The sequence below is a fragment of the Anabas testudineus genome, chromosome 18, assembly GCF_900324465.2.
Source record: "Anabas testudineus chromosome 18, fAnaTes1.2, whole genome shotgun sequence".
Taxonomy (NCBI): Eukaryota; Metazoa; Chordata; class Actinopteri; order Anabantiformes; family Anabantidae; genus Anabas; species Anabas testudineus.
The window spans coordinates 22,959,498-22,980,201 of NC_046627.1; the positions used below are offsets into that span (position 1 = coordinate 22,959,498).

General features: G+C 42.2%; 2 protein-coding genes across 4 annotated transcripts; one reads left to right on the forward strand and one right to left on the reverse strand.

Moving 5' to 3' along the window:
* Positions 1-4,532: 4,532 nt before the first annotated feature.
* On the reverse strand, positions 4,533-9,359 carry ccnb3 (cyclin B3). Its single transcript, XM_026352384.1, has 12 exons — positions 9,028-9,359; positions 8,684-8,859; positions 8,370-8,453; positions 6,732-6,844; positions 6,468-6,642; positions 6,265-6,363; positions 6,055-6,147; positions 5,814-5,951; positions 5,444-5,599; positions 5,183-5,332; positions 4,900-5,030; positions 4,533-4,780 (listed from the first exon to the last, which is right to left on the reverse strand). The coding sequence occupies exons 2-12, from the start codon at positions 8,765-8,767 to the stop codon at positions 4,711-4,713; spliced, it is 1,293 nt and encodes a 430-aa protein (XP_026208169.1). The 5' UTR covers positions 8,768-8,859; positions 9,028-9,359; the 3' UTR covers positions 4,533-4,710.
* Positions 9,360-11,759: 2,400 nt separating this feature from the next.
* si:dkey-171c9.3 lies at positions 11,760-15,306 on the forward strand. Of its 3 annotated transcripts, none has more exons than XM_026353565.1 (2): positions 11,760-11,848; positions 13,754-15,306. In XM_026353565.1, exon 2 carries the CDS (start codon positions 13,760-13,762, stop codon positions 14,666-14,668), a length of 909 nt encoding a protein of 302 aa, XP_026209350.1. In that variant the 5' UTR covers positions 11,760-11,848; positions 13,754-13,759; the 3' UTR covers positions 14,669-15,306. The 3 variants fall into 3 exon arrangements, with proteins under 3 accessions (XP_026209350.1, XP_026209349.1, XP_026209351.1); XM_026353564.1 differs by having other exon boundaries at positions 11,778-11,848; positions 13,732-15,306; XM_026353566.1 differs by lacking the exon at positions 11,760-11,848 and adding an exon at positions 11,887-12,252.
* The last annotated feature ends 5,398 nt before the right edge of the window (positions 15,307-20,704 follow it).

Below are 20,704 nucleotides of genomic sequence, written 5' to 3' on the forward strand. Positions count from 1 at the left end.
TAAAAGTACATAGCTGTACCGTAACTGGGATAATATAAATATTACATATGTATTAAATATAAATAGTACACTGTGCAGAAAAATGACACCTTTTAAAATTCAGGTACATCAATCCGTCCATTTAGGAAGTGATTGTGAATCAGTTTCTGCTTTAGTGCAAATGAACTGAAATGTGACTATTTCCCACAAAAAGGGAATTAGTCACATTTGTAAATAGGTTGTAAACAGGTTTTACAGACAAATGCCCTCTCCTTATGCTTCCTTGCTGATTCCGAGTTTTGTGTTTTTGCTAGTGTCCTTGTGGCTTCTGGTAGCATGTGGCAGTACCTGCAGCCCAGTCACAGCTCAGCATCACGCAGCTCAGTTGGCGCTCGCCAGAGGACGTCAGAATTAGTCGTTGCACTATCGGCGCCTTGTTGTCTTCACAGATGAAAGCAGGTTCACACTGAGCATGTGTGACAGGCGTAAAAGAGTCTGCCGATGGAGTGTTGAACATCAAGCTGCCTGTGACATCACTGAGCATGATGAGCGTGATAATGGGTCAGTGATTGTCTGGGGAGGCTTATCCTTTGAGAGCTGCACAGACCCCCATATCATAGCCAACTGATTTCTGACCACAGTGAGGTACACGGATGAAACCCTTTCCTGAAAAACTTTCAGACCTTATACTGATGCAGTGGGCCCTGGGTTCGTCCTGGTGCAGGACAATGTTCAGCCTCATGTAGCCAGATTGTGTAGGCAGTTCCTGGGCAGTGATGCCACTGACTGGTCGTCACATTCCCCTGACTTAAATCCAACTGAACACCAATGGGACATTGTGTTCATTCATTCACTCATTGGATGAGCCTGATTTCAAGTTTCTTTTTTAATCCGGCCCTCTATGAGTGGGCAGTTTTTGTTTCCACTCACTATTGGTGTGTTTACATTTTCCTCTGAAAGTTAGAGGAGCAGTGAGTCCAACGTGTTAAAACAGAAGTACTCATTAATAAATGTAATACTGAAGTGTGAGCGCTGAATGTTCTTCATGTGTCAGTTCATTTCCAAACACTTAGAGGAGTTGATTCTATACAGTATTAGGAGGTGCTTTTGAACGTGTGTGCAAATTAATTAGGTTTTACTATAATGCCGGTTGTCATCCCCGTGCAGCGCTCTGTAGGCTTTGTTATACCCACCGGGCAGTATTTCAGTGACCTTTTAAGATATTGTTGTTGATGTATTTGTTGGCTCTGCAGCCACAGCCGCTGTATCCATATTCATGCTTCCTGTTTCAAACGTTTGGCATATACACACACATACACACACACACACACACACACACAAACACAATCACTGAGAACAGCCAAATCCAAAGAGCTCTGTTGTTTTGGCTCATCTATTCTCCTTCTGTCTGTCTCTGCCTGTCCTCTCGCAGTCCCTCCTTTCTCAGGCAGGGTGAGGTTGCCCTTTCCTCTCCATCCAGCTAGGGAATGCTAATGGTAACGCAGCAAGGCCAAGACAATTAGCCAGACACACGCACGATGCAGACAAGCACTAGCAGACCAAAGCTTACCAGTGTATCAGTGAGCAACAGGAAACGCGCTGAGACAAACACACACACACACACACTGAATCGCACATACATAAAGAGAGACAACTTGTAGTGTCTAGCTTATGTTTTCACAAACTCGCAGTTCAGTCCAAGAACCAGACTGAAATCAAAATAGAAAGTGAAGCAGAGACGGAAGACGAGAGACGAGCAGAGGGAGTTTGCTGATGCTGATCTGGACTGAGTCACTCTTACAAACAAGCTGCAGACAGCTGCTGCGGAATAAAAAGAGCCATTTAAAAACAGCCATCTACTGTACGCCAGTATAACCCAGAGACCCAAACTACCCAAACAACTCTTTTACTTGAGCTCCGCTTCATATAAATACATTTAAATATTATTTGCTGCCATTTCTGCATGGTTGCACCTGTTGAAATGCAGTCTTGGAGGAAAGGCCATCATGGCCATTGATTTGCACTCAAGGGTATTCCTCTAATTACCTATACATGAGCAGTTTAACATTTATAAGAAAGCATTTTAGATTGCTATTATTATAATTTTGTGCGTGCAGGAAGCCACGAGTCAAGGAGTTAAGTGTTTAAAATGCAGGCTCTACAGATCAAAACACACTTAACTGACAATTAACTATTTTATTACCGTAAGTCAACTTACAACTACGTTATATCTCTCTCTAGTTCATCTTTACGCTGTTTTAGTTTCTTCAAAAGGCAAAAATGGCCATCAGTGAGCACGACAACACATCTATTTGAATCTCTGAATAAACAGGACAAGTGGCTTCTGGTTCTGGGAGCAGGCTGTGATTCTGTGAGGGGGAATATGTTCACAGTCTAAATGGTAATGGTTCTTTAACATGGTGCAATTCATGGATAACTATGGGATCAAGTAGCTGCATTAACTGTTGAACGTGCTTCAAACTGAGCTGCAGGTACTTAAAAGGCATTCATGACTTTATCTGATTGTGGATTAAAGGGGAAAATGGAAAATCTCCCAGTATCCACCCTTCCATTCTCCAACTCATGGTCGGCCCGCTCCTTCTGACCGTGTAAATGTAACAGAGTGACAGTGCCCTTCTCAGCCCTCCACTGATCAATAGCTCATATGCAGTTTGGCAGCTCCAGTTTGGATGTGCATCTGCTCTGCCGACTAGACATCATCTCCACTCAGTTATTGGGATCTGTGGTTCTGACTGCGGGAATGAACGCAAACACACACACAGACAACGCAGCCAATCAGTCACTTTAATTGATTTAAGTGAATAACAAAGGAAGAATTGGCTCAGAAGTCTTGAGGCAGCAGACACAGGATTGGAGTGTCTGAGTGTTTGTGCCAAATGGATCCACAGTTTACAGTTATCCACGTGTATGACAGAGGTACAGTAGATCTAGTCTCACAGACGAGGTCACTATCTTTCCTCTAGCCATCTGTCATCGTTTGTTATTCATCATTCCCTATGCAAAGGAAGATACACTAAAGGTTAGAGACGGGGTCTGATGAAAACCAGTCGAACAATCCAAGTGAGAAATTCATCACTCTGAGAATGGATCTGTTTCTGAACACGTTGTTGAGCAGTGTTCGTCCACTGGAAAAACGTCTGCAGTACCATACCAAGATCCAAGTAGAGGAATGCAGGAAAAGAAAAGAATAGGGCAGGCTGAGGGAATCTAAGATCCAACCTGTGGACTCCTGCCTGTCGCATAAAGGGAAAGTTTTTGAAGGTATGATGTGACGTGGTCAGACGGGGACATTTTGAGCTCAAACTCAGTCTGTTCCATTTCCATTTGAGGACACAAAATCAATTTCCACACCTTTGCACCTTTCTCGCAGGCTGTCATTTAGCCGCAGCGGGTCTCTGCAGAGCGAGGCGGGAAAGAGAGGATTTTTAGACTTACAGCCATCATCTGGTCAACTTATTGACCTGGACAAGTCTCCAAAAGGCAGGATCCCCGCAGCTGCTGCAACCGTGATTGTCAGGTGAAGAGTTTTGAGAAAAGCACGAGAGGGTTTGACTGCTAGAAAGGTTTTAATAGTCACACACTGACTGGAAGCTGGGGACTGACATAAGACTTGTTACAAATAAAAAACTGTTGAAGCCGATACATACCATGCAGGTATATCATAAATGTTAAAGACCACCAGAAGCTGCCTGCATGAAAAAATAAATAAAGATGTGCGTCATGTGTGCCAGGGTTTGGAAAAGCACTGAACTCCGATTGCAGTGCTTAACCCTTTTCAAATGATGCGTCTTTGTGAGCACTTGCTTTACAGGACCATCAGGAGTCAACAGGCTTCAGCGCATCTTGTCTGAACTGGACTTCAATCATTTTCATTGAAATCTCTAATAAATCACTACTGACCTCTAGTGGTCAAGCATCATAAGACACACTGATACTAACCGTGACGACGTTCATGGACATTTCTTAGTCCTTTATCCTGAAGTTAGCAATCACAAACTCAACCCCTTAAACAAACAATCAAACAATAAACAATCTAACACACACACACACACACACGCTTTTACCAGACTTATCCAACTAAGCATATTAGTGTGACAGTTACAAATTCCACCATTTTAATCAAACGCATTTTAAAAAAGAAAAAGACATCTTTATTTTAAGAGTATGCACTAACAGCCATTTAAAAAAAAACAGCACAGCATTGTCTGGTCATCTTTTAGAACAACTAGCATAGTGACATTAACATGATAAACACTGTACAACACATGAGAACACACAGATAACAGCTTCAACAATGTATGAAAACCTATAAATACAAGTGGGCCAGTGCATAATTCAATCAATAAAAGTAAGAATGGGCCAAACTCTGCATCATTATCATAAAAATTACACTTTTTTTAATTCTGTAGAATTTTAAATTCTTGGGGGGGTTACAGATTATCAATGAAGATGTTCTTCTCTTTCATTATCTTGTGAAACACATTTAAAAAGAAAAAGCAACAACAAACAATATGCAGATACACTGCATATTGTTTGTTGTTGCTTTTTCTTTAACACACAAAAAAAGCAAAACATAAATGCCCACATCAAAACTCTTTTCCATTAGTAACTTAATATTTATTTGCAATATTACATAAAAGAGACTAGCGTATGTATATAAATATTAAACATATTAACAAATTATATACAGGCTCTCTAGGAGAGAGTGGCTCACTGAGCTAAAGCTTTCTCCAGAACGTCAATGTCGACCACTGGCAGGGTCGCAACTTCGAAAAACACCCTGAAAACATTTTTTAAAAAGAGACATTAATACTCAGAACCTCTTAAAACCAGTTTATTATCCATCTAAAATCATTCGTAATAAGTGGACGAAAGGGTTTAAAAGTCCCCGAGACTTACTTATGTGAGTATTTGTTCCTGATGGCCCTCAGCTTATCGTCAGGAGGGGTCGTAAGCATCGAGTGGAGCCTTCGAACGACGGGGGCCAAATCTGACGTCTGGTAGCCGGAGTGGAACTGCAGGATGGGCGACTACAGGGAAAACACAAACAAGGACATTTCCATCATTGCTGATAAAAAAATAACAGATATCAAACAATCGAGTGACAAAGGCGACTCAACTCAAGAAGCAAACAGTCCCTGTTTACAAGGAAAAGGAGACCAACTCTGACGAGTGAACCTACCCATCCTCCTAGGTCTTTGGCGACTAGTGCCATCAGCAGGCAGGCCGAGGCCACTAGTGAGCCTCTCTCTACCACCAGGTCCATTTCCATCAGGCTCATCTCGCAGTAGTACCGCGCCAGAGTCAGTGTGTCCATGCCCGCGCTCACACACTGCAGACACAAATGCAAACACACGTATGCGGTGATGTCGCAGTCAGGTCGCGTTTTTTGTAACGTAAATCTCCACTGAACACCTGGGCAAGGTAATCGCTGGACACATACCTTGGCATAGCGTCTGAGGAACCGATAGGGGATGGGGATGTTGATGTCAAAGGAGAGCGTCTGCAGGATACTGGCCTCCGTAGAGATGAGCTCCTCCCTCTTGTACGCATCATCACAGATATACAGGAAGTCGTCGACACACGGCGGGCTGCGCTCCTGCAGGTTCAATAGATAAGTCGTCATGCTAATGCAGTAACTCAGTCTAAATCGACTGTGTCGCTTTGACTAATAAGCTTAAAACAAGGCTGCCGCATAAGATCTTTTAAAAGAGAGCAAGCGCCTTAAGTATCACACTTTAATAAAGCCGGTACATTTTATGTTTGTCACAAAAATTTAATCATTAAATCATCTGCATTCTGTGCGTCCTTACCTCGAATTTAGAGGCTATGAGCATGGCAGTGGAGCCGACAAGCTGCAGCATCTCCCTGTGGACCGGAGTCTGGGACAGGTAGTGGTCCGTCATCTTTACAGCCAGGTAGAGGGTCTCGTGGTACAGCTCAAAGTTCTCCTAAACACACACATAAGCAGAGCGCGGCTGTGTTAAATTTCTCTGCACCTTTGAAATCTTTTGTCACAATCACCAACCCACACAGGCTTCCAGCACAACTCACCTGCACTTCAACAAGCCAGTCGATCAGGATCGCCCTCATCTCTGGGTTAAGGCTGGGCTGCTTGGGCATGTAGTTACAGAGGACAAACTTCTCCTGCAGACAGTGGAACAGAACATAACTTAAAAATTAACTTTGCATTCAGAATTTGTCCCTTCCCAACACAGTCCACACCCCCTTTTGGTATTCAGCTAGTGTGTTGGTTTGGCTCACCTCTCTCTGTTTGAGGTAGTCGAAGATGTCCTTGGCGTATTCTGGGCACATATAACTGTCCTCGGAGTTCTCAGAGTCAATGTCAAATTCCACTGGGATCTGACAAAGGGAAAAAAATTGTATGGTGTTTTTTTTCATTAATATTGGATTAAAACAGTCTGTTCATGTCAGGAGTTTCTTTAAAAATGCAGCATTTCCCCTACGTGCTGTCTCTGGAGGTGTGGAGGCACTTCCCGGGCAGCAGGGGACGTAGCAGCCACCAGCTCCTCTACTGGAGCTGCTACATCGGCCGGTGCTTCCACCTCGAGAGGTTTCTCCTCCTCTAGGTCGGACTTTTCTTTCTCAGCAGGTGCCCCCTCCGAGCTCACAGACGAAGACCTGCAGAGAAGGAGAGGCAGGACATCAAAGTCACCTGCTGTTAATGAGAAAGATGCGTAGTGGAGGAAGAGGGAGAGAGAAATAGTTACTTTTTCAAGTTGGCCTGGTTCTTTGCTGACACCGTGGTGGAGCTCGTTTTCTTCACCGTCTTTTTCGCAGATTCTTTCTTCCTCCCTGGAAGGCTGATCTGAACCTTATGAGCCTGCAAACAAGGTCCAGACAAATCAAAATGACCAAAGTGTTATGAAAACACGTGCTTCCTTACTTTTGTTTGCTTTGGTTTACTTGTTGCGGTTTCTCTAATCCCCGACCCCGAATATGAAAAAAGCTGAATGTAACCTGGTTAATTAAGTGCACGTGCAACACACTGAGAGATAAGGTGTGTGATCTGATTTCTCCACCAGCTCGTTAGCTTCACAGCAGGAACTTGGCAGCTGAGGAGAACAAACCAACATTCGTGCCCCGCTGAAGCGGTTCGAGTACACACCTTCACACCACAGTGCAGAACTACTGTGAGCCCAGATACACCTGTACAACAGCACCCATGGATGCAGTGAGCATGCCTGCATACACACACTGACTACAGCTTGTGTTATTGTATAATTTGCTCAGTGTCCAATGTTTTGTCTTATACAGAATTTGTAATTAAAAAAAAACTACAAACAAAACTGGTTCAGTTACATTTTCTACTTGTTAAGATGAGTAAGCAGTATATGTATGCATAGACATGATTGCCAAATATGAACATCATATTTTAACCATTTGAGGGTGGAACAAGTGCAAGGTTTCCAGTTTTAATCTAAAATGCTGTTAAATCTAGATCCTGTGTTGACACTGCATCGCCCCCCCCCCCCCCACTACCACACACAGTGACCGCCTCCAACATGTTGGGCACATACAGTATCCCACTTACTGAGCTGTGGCTGCCATCACTGCTGGGCCGACAATCTGACAGACACACAGTGACAGCCTGTCGTCAAGAGGGACGCACAGTTAAGACAAATGACACGCTGTGAGGGATCATCCTAAGCTCGAAAACATCCTGCTGGATTCAGACAGCAGCTTGTTTAAATATAGCCTGACATTCTCAGAAACCAAGCCTAGAATATTGCAGGAGGACACAATAGTATTACTACAATGTTCCAGCGAAGAGTTATTAATGCACTGAAGAGCACTGTTGTATCTGAAAGCTACATTTTTATTACATAGAATCCAGTACTTGTCAGTCCATCTGGGTCGGTGGCCGCGGTTTTGTATCAAACTAAATGTAAATCATGTACAGCAAACAAAAACTCTCTATAAGGATTTCAGGAAGGGACTTTGTGGTCTTATATTGGAGTCCAACTGAAGCAGGGTTTTTCCAACAAAGCTCACTGATTTTTTTTTTTTTTTTTTTTTTTTTTTTTTTTTTAGGGGAAACCCAGCTTAACAGTTGGCAGAGATAAATCACAGAACTACAGAAAATGACCGACTCAAAAATCAAGGGGTTTGTAGTATGTAGATAAAGCGTCTGCAGCATCTTGTATTAATAAGATAATGCTGTGCTCAGCATCTTCAGCCTCAGTCGTGGGAAGCTGCAGGTTGAAATGCATTGTTGAGTGGCAGATTTCATCATCATCTAGGATTTCACGTCCTTTGTGTGCTCTGGAATTGCTCCATCCAGCTTGTATACTTGGCTTTGACCCTCAGTTGAAATAATTTCATGTTCACAGCAAAGCAGCACTTACATTGGTGATGTCAATAAAAGCAGTCCTCTTCTTGGGGGCTCCATGAGGAGGCGATGAAGACCTCTTCACCTGTGGGCCTTCCTCCTGCAACACACACACACACAGAGACATGAACAGAAGACACAAGATTTCACTCCCGAACCCATGCATGCATGCAACAATGAGTACTTCACAGTAAAACACAAAACATCGCGTTATTTGCACTGTGGGCAAATTCAGAAGCTGAACCCAAACAGGTGGCGCAGTAAGCTCTGCTGATTTCCAGTTTTCCGTGTCCACACGGAGAAAACACACGGATGCGTGTATAGTCTCACCTGGTTTTCCGACTTGGTCGTGTTTAACTTGGGGATCTTGCTCCCTGCGGTCACTGTGGGCTTCTTTCCCCGCGGAAAAGGCATGGCTGTCTGGCTCTGAGCTCCCAAAACAAACGCTGCAGCGGCTGCACGGTGGGCTGCTTTGCAGAAAAAGACTGGAAAACGGCGGGTTGTTTCTGTGAACAGCACCGAGAAGTGGATGTTAGGATTGATTAGAGGTTAGCGTTAAGGTCATTTGTACTGTGCATCACCATAATCTACTGTGTTTGCTGGGTGGAGTCTCCACGCGTGAACCGAGTAGCACTGCATGCACAATATGACTCTAAAACCATATCTCTTCTTACCTCACTCTGTAATTCGTGCACGCTTGATCCAGTTGCGTCCTTTAAACACGGCAAACACCACTCGTAGCTGGTTCAATCGTTGTAAACAGTGAGGTCCCACTTCGCCGACGAGCGCTCACGCAACAGCGTTTCAGCCGAGGATCCAAATCTGCTGCGCCGCGCGCTCATTGGCTGGAATTTGAGCGGCGCCGACCAATCGGGACGTCGCACAAGATGCCGTTGCTAAGGGGGGGGCGTTGGTTTGTGGGTGACGTCACGATCCCAGGAAGCAGACGCGTCCACGCTGAAGTGCCGTGTGTGAAGAGGTCATAGCGTTAAAAGGCGATGTTGTCAGGTTATGGATGATATAAACGTGTTATTTAGTTAAACACAAGCCGCTCAACAGTTCAAAATAACCCCCGCCCACCTATTTCTATTATATTTATTATTGTTTTAAATCCAGCGAACTAGTAGGAGGGGCTTGTGGGATTTTCAAACAGAGATGTTTTCCTCATGACCACCATCACTAAAGTCTGCTCATCATGTCAGGATTTATTCTCAATGTCCACATACTCAATATGCTCATTTAGGGTTTAGAGTTTTTAGTATAGGGTATTGTATATAAGATTTCTTTTACCATGTATAAAGAAGCTATTTCTATTATATTCAAATTGTATACCCGCACATCCTTTGTTTGGGTGGTGCAATACAAGTCATTGTCAAAAACAACAAAAAGAACAATATTTCAGCTTGAAAGTGCTTTAATACTCTTCTTACCTTTGTGTTAATTTGTACAAAGTAAAATGTTGGAAGAATCAATGTTTTCATAGATAATGCAGAGGTTTACTGCTTAAATTCAGTTTTTGCATGAAGAAAAATGGTTGCTATTTTTAGTTTCGGTGTTTGAATGATGAAACTGATCAAATATTTAAATTACAACTTGCCATTTTGGTTTTTAGCAGATTACACTGAACCTTTTGTGTTTGTGTTCACATTATTTGTTTCTGGTGGTATTTGTGGCTTTGTTGCCATATTTTACAACTGGATTTGTAACCCTTGCATGACAACCTTTCACTCATTCATTTATTCACAAACACATATCCACACAAAGTTTCCTATTTTTAATATGTGCTATATTTAAATGGCACTTGCTGTGTAACATTAACTGTTCTTGGCAGCTCTTAGTTGGAGTCGGTAAGATATTGTGGGAGATGCACCCTCATGCATCATACGTGATCGTGAACATTCACATATCTTAGGGTTTACCTTTCCCCTAATTATTTCGTTTTTCTGATTTAACTGTAAAAGTTAGGTCTTGCCATGTGTATGAATTTCTTTTATACACTTGCACCAGCCTGAAATACCCCCTAAAATCCATTTAAGCAATCATGTTGAGCAACAGGCTTACTGACACACACAACTATTTCCTGCACTGGAGGCGAAAGAGCAGAGGTGGGCCTCACAGGACCCAGAGCACAGAGTTACTTCAGTAACAGTTTGCAAAATAGCTGGTCATAAAAAAGTGGATCACATTTGTTCATCTGGAGGGTGAGTTCAACATGGACACAGGAAAACTGGCAACTCATATCCATCCAGCTTCCAGGAGTTCAGGTAGGTCAAACTCCTGTCAGTATGATGAGTACTGGGACTGTAAAATGTATCTCATTGTCGTAAAGGACCGAATCAATCTTGGATGCAAGAATTTAAATCCTCCTTTAACCTGGAGGCCATTATTAATGCCTCATGGAGCTATGTCATTTCTGAACACACCCCCTAATCACACTATTTACTCTCTCTGGACCTGTTATCATTAAACTGCTTTTGCTTTCAATTCAATGTGCAGCACAAAAGAAACAGATTCAACAAAACAATAAAAAAAGTCCCAGGGCCCTTTCCATTTCAACATTCACCCCACGTTCGCTTTATTTGAACAGGATACTCTAATGCAGCTTCATGGCCTTCAGTTCACACAGTGCAATCTGGCGTCTAATGGGGTCTACAGAGAGATATCATCTCACAGCACTGCTTTTATTTCATCTCCCCTCCCTGTTGTCCTCATCCAAGACAAAAAGCCTTCATAAGAGAGCAGTTTCTTCCAGATTGCTTGTGTCTCTGTCAGAGCTGAGAGGGATAATACTTTGAAGCTAAGAAGGAATCTGCACGGGGTATGAGCATTAAATTCAGGGTCAGTGGAGTGGGGGCGATGTTTCATATAAAATTACACAAAACTGATCAAGACGTAGTGTGGTCATAGTACACGATAAGTACATATGTGGAGTATTTGTACCATCACTGAGTATTTTCTCTTCATATCACTGTTTATATTCTACTCCATTTAAATCTAGAGGGAAATCGCTCTGCTTATACATGTAAATCTTTTACACACAAAACATACAGCGAGCGCCCAACGCCTGATTCAAGTAGAGTTGACGGGACTCGTTTTTACTGCACATATGGTTCCAGTTTCCGAGATGTGAGAATCGTTTTCTTTTCTTTTTTAGCTTGTATTCCGATTTCTTAACTTTCTCTGAATGCTGCTTGGCAGAGCGTTGGTTTGCATCTGTGACTCGTTCCCAGCTTCTCCTTCTTCTCCTCTCTAGTCGCACCAGACTGTTTCACTTGAACCCAGTGTAGCTTTACACAGTGTCTATGGGTTTTTTCATTTCCTCTTGTTGTCACTCATGCACACAACTACGCACGTCTTCCTACCTCTCTTATATATACACACACACACACACACACACACACACACACAGGAAGTGAGTGAAACTGGTGAACTCATTTGCCAAACTATTTCCGTATAAACTCATTTTCACTGGAGACCATCACCTTTTATCATCTGGTGAGTTGTTTTACAAACAGGCTGCCTGATGTTTCCCACATCTCCTTTTCATATTTTGCATTACATTTATGTACATTTTGGTTTTAAAGTCTAAGCTACTTCTATAGTTTTTAAATTGATGTCTGTCCAGAGTGTAAATAATTTTGTGCAAGTTTTCCTTCAAGTTTTTCTTTGGATTCGGAGTCCAGTTTTAATAAAAGGTCAGTGAGCAGTAATGTGGAAACTGTCAGGATGTTATCAGAGACGTGTGTAAGGTGCATTAGTATCAAACACATCATCAGCATATGATGTTGTGCTCCTCTCTGGGCTTCGGACCCAGACTGTGGCACATGACTGTAACACACACAGACTGTTAAAAACAGGAGTGTCGATCGCAAGCGTGGAGAGGAAAGACAAAAAGCTCTGTGAGTGCTTTATTATATTTATAGCTTGTCATGTTTCGATCTAGCTTTCCACAGGAAGAGTTGAACTTAAGTCTTTTAAGTCAACTTTTCTAAGTTGATGTTAGGTTCAGTTTCACATTACTTTCTCTCATCTGCTTCTCTTTTTCAGTCATCCTTAAAATAACCTTAGCAATACTGATGCTAGCTTGGAAAAGTGAAACAGATTTTCAGTAGCTGCAAATGATTATTTGAAGACAGCTCAGGCGTAGTTGGCATTTCTGCTACCTAGACAAAGTTTTACCTGTTGGCTGTTTAAGACAAAAACAACAACAACAACAATATATGTGATTAGCGGGTGCTAACATCTTTGTGCTAACTTCTGCTATCTAATGCTACAGCTAGCTTGCTAAATATTAAGTAACTTGAACATGTACAGTGCAGTAAATAAAACCCACTTCTCTGTAATAACAACTATGTTTTGATGTTTTTGGCCAATTGTTGAACCTAAAAATCTAATTGAACTGAAAAGAATTAGCTGGATGCAAAGACACCAACAACTAAAACAACAGAATAACATTTCATTGTTCAATTCACTTCTTTTCCAGGTTTTGGGGATTAAAACTTGTAATGTTGTGTTGTTATTTAATGTGTTTATGAGCATTAAAGGTGCTGCTAGACAGATTTTGATCAATTCAACAGCCACTCCCCTCGGTTGCCAGTCTGTGTTAAGATGACGAGTTTCTGCCAGGAGCTTTATATTAAACATGCAAGTACGAGAGTGGCATTGATCGTCTCATCTAACTCCCATTTTAAGCCTTTAAAGGTATTTTCAAAAATGATCAGACAGACCGTCTTGATCATACATCAATGTTCAACAGAATACCCATGTAATATTGGGTTTACCCCATTTCTGACATTACAGTCTGAACGTTTTGTCTAGATCACCTGAAGATGGGTACAACCGAGTTTAGAGAAATGACAGGTTGCTACTTTAGGGACAAGTGCAGAGTTTTTTTGCTAATCTACATCAAACTGAACTTCCTGCTTGTCACTTCCTGGCTGGCTGACAGCTCGTGTGGTGACAGGCTGTGGTCGGAGGCCTCGATTACTTTCCATGAGGCTGCAGCTAGGACTTCCTGTTCTTTCTGCCCCTGTGTTTTCTTCCTCTATTTATTACTGATATTACGCTTTCTATTTGACTGTACATATAACATTCTTTCAATTTCTAGCTTATCTATTTCTTTTCTAATCTTAAACAAGCAAGGAATGTGGTATTAGCAGAGACTTTGAAGGAAACGCTGCACCAGAGGAAATATTTATAGTCTTCCAAGCTTTAGCTGCTGGCAAGTAATACTCTAATAAAAAATACAAACATTTGCTAATTATAGGAACAAGGCTGTGGTTCAAACCATCTTTGGAATTTTTTGTGCTTGTGCTTTTCAAAGTCCTTTTTACAAAAAACGGCATCAATTAAAACAATATCTCTTCATCCTGATTTAGATTATTGCTCTTATTCTCACAGGATCTGATGCAGACAACAAGTGCAGCTTCAAGGGTGCCAGAGCCCACTCCAGAAAACCCTGGCCTTGTCGAAGGCCTTAACAGACCCCCCCTAAACACTGAGGCTCATGAGAAGTTTGCCCAAAATATGGCAAAAAACATCATACAGTCGTTTCTAGGCCAAATGGAAATCGTGGAATCCAAAGCATCCAGCTCTAAACAAGTCGAGGAGATTTTAGCTGAAGAGTTAGCATCAGCTGTGATTGATGTTGCTCTAAGGGAGGCAAGCAGAGGTCACAATGTCAAGGCTTTCCAGAGTTCAACATTAGCTGGCGTGAAGTTTGGTGATGGACAGGTTGAAAGTCAGTCTATCATGGATGAAGCTGGGGGAGAAAAAGATGTTTTGAACACAGATACAGAGATGGATCAAGTTGTAGAATTCCAGTCCTCCAAAGACACCCAGCCCTACCACCCCCCTCTGTCACAGTCAGGGCTCCCTGTTGTGGGATCCCTCGACTACCCTGATGCCCCTCCAACTACCCCTCTTCTCCCTGAGCTTGAGAGGAGCCGCCACAGTTTTGCCCGGAAGCTGAAAGGGGGCTTGGCAAAGGTTTTCTTGCCCTCACCCCCTCCACCAACCCCAAAGGAAGATGACTCAGATGGTGCCAACAATGACCACAGGGTGGAGTTAATGGAGCAACTGATGCATTCACTGTGCACAGATGATATGGCAAGAGACAATGTGGAAGTTGGCTCTCAGCACGGAGCCATGATGGAAGCTTTTGCAGAGGCTCTCTCATGTGATATTATGGAGTGGGTCTTAAACGCAAAGAGCAGAGAGCAGAAAGCAGATGACAGCAGTCTTCATGTATTTGCTCACCAGCTGGCTGAAAGCATCATAACCTCCTCCCTTGATGAAGCAAAAATGCTTATCTAGCCTTTAAATGTGCTCAGTAGGATCATATTTGTGATGACTGGCATGTGTATACACCCCCGAGAACAAAAACACCCATGTTACCTTCAGGATAAATACCGCTGCTTGAAATTTCCATTGAAGTGTGGTTTACAACAATAACATTGCTCCATATTCTAAAGTTGATTTTTAACTTGTTTGTTTTGACAAGAAAGTTTAGTCACAGCACATCCAGAAGAAAGGTTTAATCCTGAAATATTACTCAGTTATTGCAAAAGACGACCACAAGTCCAACCACAAAACATGCTTGATACATAATTATAATATACTATGGCAATTTTGATAACATATGTATGCTGGAAGCTGCAATAGATGCTGGAAAAACAACCCAACCTAACAGTTTAATGCCAAGATCTATAAAAAGCACATTGGCAGGAAGGCTAATCTAATTTTGACTGGGATCCAACAGCAGTGACCATATGTGTCCTTTAGATGGCAGCACAGGAGCAATGTTTGCCTAATCAGTGCCTGGCAGGAGTTGGAGATGGTCCAGTTTTCCTTTTGAATTTAAAGTTTTGCTGTAAAGACACATGTAAAACGAGCTTTATTTGTCTATGTGTAGTGTTGATAGAATATGAGTATTAAAGTTTTTTTCATTTTTAGTATGTGCACTTTCATTTTCCACGATAGACTGAAACTGAAGGACACTTCAGATACTGTTGGAGTATCACCATTAAGATATTGTTTTTCTACATTATACAAAATATGACATGACATTGTAGATGTTTGATTGCTTTGTATTCATGATGTGCTACACCACTGCACAATTGAGTGTGATGTTGGGAACTTGTTTGGTTATTTCCCCTTTGTGATTGGCCTAATTTTGAAAAATGCAGAATGATTCATTCATCCCCGGACAGAGCTGAACATTTGCATGTGGATATAATTTGCGTTCTGGCTCGAAGATAACACATTTCTTTACTTACTCATTGAGGTCAGATCTGGAAGAAGAGGGAGCCATGGTGTTTAACCAAACAGTGATGTGATCCAGAGGGGAAAAAACTCTTTTTTCTATTAAAAAAAAAAAAAAAGGAAAAACGTTTTTCTTAACTTTTAGAGTGGTTTCAAGTGACAGGTACGTGTGTGTGCAAGAACATGTGCGCATACAGATCTGCAATAAATATACAGCACTTCTCTCGCTCCAACACAGATGGAGTGAGCAAATTGGATTTTATGTGATCCCTGATTCCTGAGAGGGACAAAAAGGGATCAACAAGGACTTAGAGCACAAACTAGTGAAACATGTCACAGCTTAATTCCATGTAGATTTAGGATTTAGATGTTACGCCCTGCAAGGACCTAACTACACATTAGTGACGTGGACTAAGAAATGGCAATATCAGAATTTTGTTTTCCTACACTTGAGGTCAAGTTTAAAAATCATCAAATGGATTGTCATGATATGTTTAGTAAACATTCATGGTGCCTGTGTAACTGTAATAACTCTAATAATCCTCTTTAGCGTTGGGGGGAACAGGTTGTATCAGGTGGGTTCAGACTATTACACTCAGATGCCAACATTACACCAGCAATATGTTTGACTGGCCAACACTGTGCCTTGCTTAATGACAGCAGCACTGCGTCGTTTCGTCATCAAGTCAAAGATGGTGAAAGTTGTAGAGTGGTTTTAGCCTGATTCTTAGGCTCCATTTACATATAGGCTTTACAACAACATTTGTGCGAAAGTCAAATCGCACATTGTGCTCAAAAATATTTTCCATGCAGTTTAAGATTTGGTTTGTTAACACTTGCGTAAAGAAATCAGAAATTAGACACAGGAGGGACAAAAAGATCAGATTTGGGGAGGCTACACTAGGCAATGAGACATATGGATTGGTCATTGATTGATTGTTGATTGTTATCTAATCAAATGACCATGCTTCATGGCCTACTGTAAAGCAGCATGTACTGTATAAAAGGGGAGGCATCATATTGTGTCATTAGGGAATAACATGGAGGTGTGGCACACATTTTCATTTCTCTCTCAGAGGTCATTTGTATTGTTGCATTACACTGGACTGACTGTTGGGTTTGAAGATTTTCACAGCTTAGTGTTGCACAACACATTCACACAAAGCAGACCACAAAACACACGTCAACTTGGCCGCAGTGTGTGATAGTCCCTCGGCTCCGATACATAATATGCTATGGAATGCTTACTCTGAAAATCTTCACTCCCTCTGCTTATCACCACTGTGTGTTTTTGACGCACACTGATGCACATGCACATAGATAAGCTGAAGGGATGGGTGGACAGCTGCGGTGTCAGAGGAGGCGCACACACATCTGGAGAAGTGCTTGTTATGCTGTCAGGTGGTGGTTGGCTGCCAGAAAGAGAGGGACACTGAGGGGGGAGATGGAAAAAGCACACAGAGGACGTACTGGAAAGCAGCTTCGTGAATAAATCTTTACACTCTGAGAGAGGACAGTTGTAAATGTAATATTGAAAGCAATATTATTTTGGGGTATACTCAGGGGCAAACAAAACAAGCAAGGGGTGATGTAGACATGTACCTCTTTATGCAGACACAATTTCCTTTTCATTTGGATTCCCTTTATACGTCAGTTTGAAGAGTTTAGATGACTGTCTTGTGTTCGGACAGTGGGTCAGAGAAGCTAATGAGGTAATGTCCGCAGTAATCTGAAAGTTAAAGACGCAGCACTGCTGGTTCTAGTGCTTTGCCTATCTGGGAAAATGGTGCCCTTCATTCAACTTACACTGAAATGCCCAGCAACAGATGCTGTAAGCACCTCCCAGTTATGAATGGGAATGAGCCAATGCCAGAAAAAAAGTTTTCACAACTGACTGAACACTATCCATCTGTAGTTTCACTGTCGGTAGCTACAAGAGCAGCATTTTAAGGCTGCTGAGTGCACATATCAGTTGATTTTACAAGGGTACCACAGGCTACTGGTGCTAAGTTCATAAATCTGAGTGAGGCAGGATTAGCACACCCGCAGAGTGGAGAATTCAGACTTGACCTTCTTGTTAGCACCTATTAATCAACGGCCCGCAGGAGGCTCTGCTTTGTTTTTCTACCTCTGTTACTGATAATACAGAAGAATGGTGGAAGGTTGTTATACATGTTATTTTACAGAGTGTGCCACTTTAGGGAAAAAAGTATTAGTTCTTTTCATTATTATATTATATTTAGAAAATACCACGGTACCGGCTGTTAGTCCCATTGTGTGCCTCTAAAGCTTTACTATTACATTTGGGTAACACAGCAAAATGTCCGCTTTCCCTCGAGACAATAACCAAACAATCTTTGAGAATATGTTCTGAAAGTATTTCTACAGTCCTCAGTGATTCGTTTAAAGACATCTGGTTCTAAGAATAATCTGTCTGCTGTGCACTGTAAAAGCATTTTAACCCGTTTGCCAAGTTTTGTTCCTTTTTTCTAATCCACACAACAGTGGTAGCCAAAAAATGACATTTCACCTTGCTGTACATGTGTAACAAAATAAAAAAAACGATACTGGTGGCTATAAAGGTGCTTTATCCAATATTTTGGATTTTATATGTTAAAAAATAAAGAAAAAATAAAGAAGTTAATATGTCGCATATGGTTGTAAAAGAACAGGAACCCACAGAACATCATTTCATGAAATACACCTTCAACTTGGGGTACGAATCAATCAACCTTTTTGTTAGAGGACAGGTAGATCATTTCTTCAATTTGGAAAACCCCTTCAGAACTTTGTAGTTAATCAATTTTCTGGGTTTTACAAAGATCTCTGGACATTTATTTTTTGTCTAAATGAATGCTGAGCTCCAGCAGTCCAGTCCCCCTCTGACAGCCCCATTCTGGAGGTCTTCCCTAAGCTCTTACCACAGACTTGGAAAAGCACCTCAACAGACCTGATGATAACCATAACAATTGAAAACATAATTTAAAAGGACGTCAGCCACAGTATTAGCAACATCTGCTCCTTTCCAAATCTCACTGCGCTACTTGTACAAGCAAGCGTTTGCCTAAAGGCGTCGGTGCAGGTAGTAAGTGTCAGCCAGTTGTAAACAGTGAGAGATTTGATTATTGCGGGCAGGGGTTGAACTCGTGACACCGTGGTGTTGCAAAATCATTCAGGACAATACACGTTTTAACAGCTGTGATAGAATCGGCCCTGAGGATTTAAACTTCAAATCCATCATAACAGACGTGAAAAGAACCCGACTCCTCCTTCCCCTCAGTTTTACAACGTTAGTGCTGTGGATTTAACCATCTGCTTTTTGATATTTCTTATAGCGCAAGTCTCACTCAGGACTCACCTACAGAGCACAGCATCCTCACGCTGGACACCAACATTTATAGTGACAGTTCCAGGCAGTGGACTGGATGCCTTTCACATCTGGTGCAGATAAAGAAAAGTATCACTTACTGGTTACTGATTAGTAAATGAAGAAGAGCAGAAGGTCACTTCAAAATGACTCAGTGTTCTCCAACCTCCTTTAAACTTAGTTCTACACGTGACTCTTTCAGCCTCCTCAGCTTGATAAACGTTCACACACACACTGCTGCCCAGCTGCTTGCGGTGATGAAGAGGAAACAAAAGGAGAGAGCGCTGTTTAGAGCTGAGCAGTCAAAACAGTTTAAGCCCATCTCCTTTCTTTAAAGTCTTTATTGTCTGTTTAGGGGAAAATATGACTCATGATGTCAATGCAACAAGCCAATACAAAATCTAGGCACTGTGTTCTCATCACTCATTGAGTTAACATCTCCCAGTCAGTGGCCTGAGAGCAGCTTTGTCATGTTTTTTGGAAACTGAAGTTCAAATATTTCATCCTGGCTGCACTTGTTTCACATTAACTAGAGGGCGTTGGGCAAATATTTGCTCTCAAACAGTGTTAAGCTCTAAAACAGACACACACACAGACAAACACTGGACCAATCAGGTCAGAAAAGACAGAGATAAACAGGGAGGGTGGCGGCTGCATTTATTTACGATTCTGGATCTGGTGAAGATTCTTCAAACAATGAAAAGATCAGCGTTTGTTCAGAGGAAGGAAAAAGCAGCAATTGCACATAATTGTATTTAAGATTTGTAAACCATTTCTCCTTTCCTGTTTATATTCACGTGTCACCATAACTTACCATAAGGATGAAATTGTGATGCAATCCCACGAAAGATGGGAAATGATGTTTGGCAGGACACAGAAATAAAATAAACTAACTCGCATATCTGCAAACCTGGAATCCCATATTTTAGGCCTTTAGGGTGGAAAGAAATGACCATTCCAGCCTTTATTTCTGTTTAGGGAGCCCCAAATTTAGCTGCAACCAAATCTGGAGCCAAAGGGAAAGCAGAGAGCGGTCCCTCAACGCAAGAGGCTCAGGTTTGAGTCTGATCCAAGTGTCTCAAAAGACACAGCCAGGCCATGGTGGAGGTCTGAACACAGTCTTATCAGTTTATCAGGTTTATTTGTTTCAACAAATTGGCAAATAATGAAGGAACTGGAGGTGCGATGGTGTCAGCTGAACATCTGGTGTCCTGTGCCTAGAAAGCACCGCAGAAACAGAAAGAGAGGCGACAGAGAGAGAGAGAGAGAGAAAGGGCGAGAGCATTCCTCCACCGCTCCAGGGTGATGAAGAGGTTAACCCAGCCCCTCGTCGCTCCTCTCTCTCTCTCTCTCTCTCTCTCTCTTTCTCTCTCTCTCTCTCTCTCTCTCTTATGGTTGCAGCCCATCAGTCCAGTGCTGCCTCCTCCTGCGGCTCCAATCCCACTTAACGCAGCAGCTTAGTGCTGAGCAGACATGGACGCATCCCAACTTTAACTTCCACCTCTCCTGCTTTGCTCTCCTCTCCTCTCCTCCCCCGGCTGCTTCACCCGCCGAGCTCCGAAAGAGTACAAAAAAAAAAAAAAAAAAACCCTTGGAGACACATGGAGATCTAATTTTGCTCTGATTGGTCGGTCAGTCGGTCAAGTCTGTGGAGGCTGTTGTTGGCTGTTGTTGTTTTGTTGTTCCTTGGTTTTGTGATCTACTCATGCGTCGGGAATGCC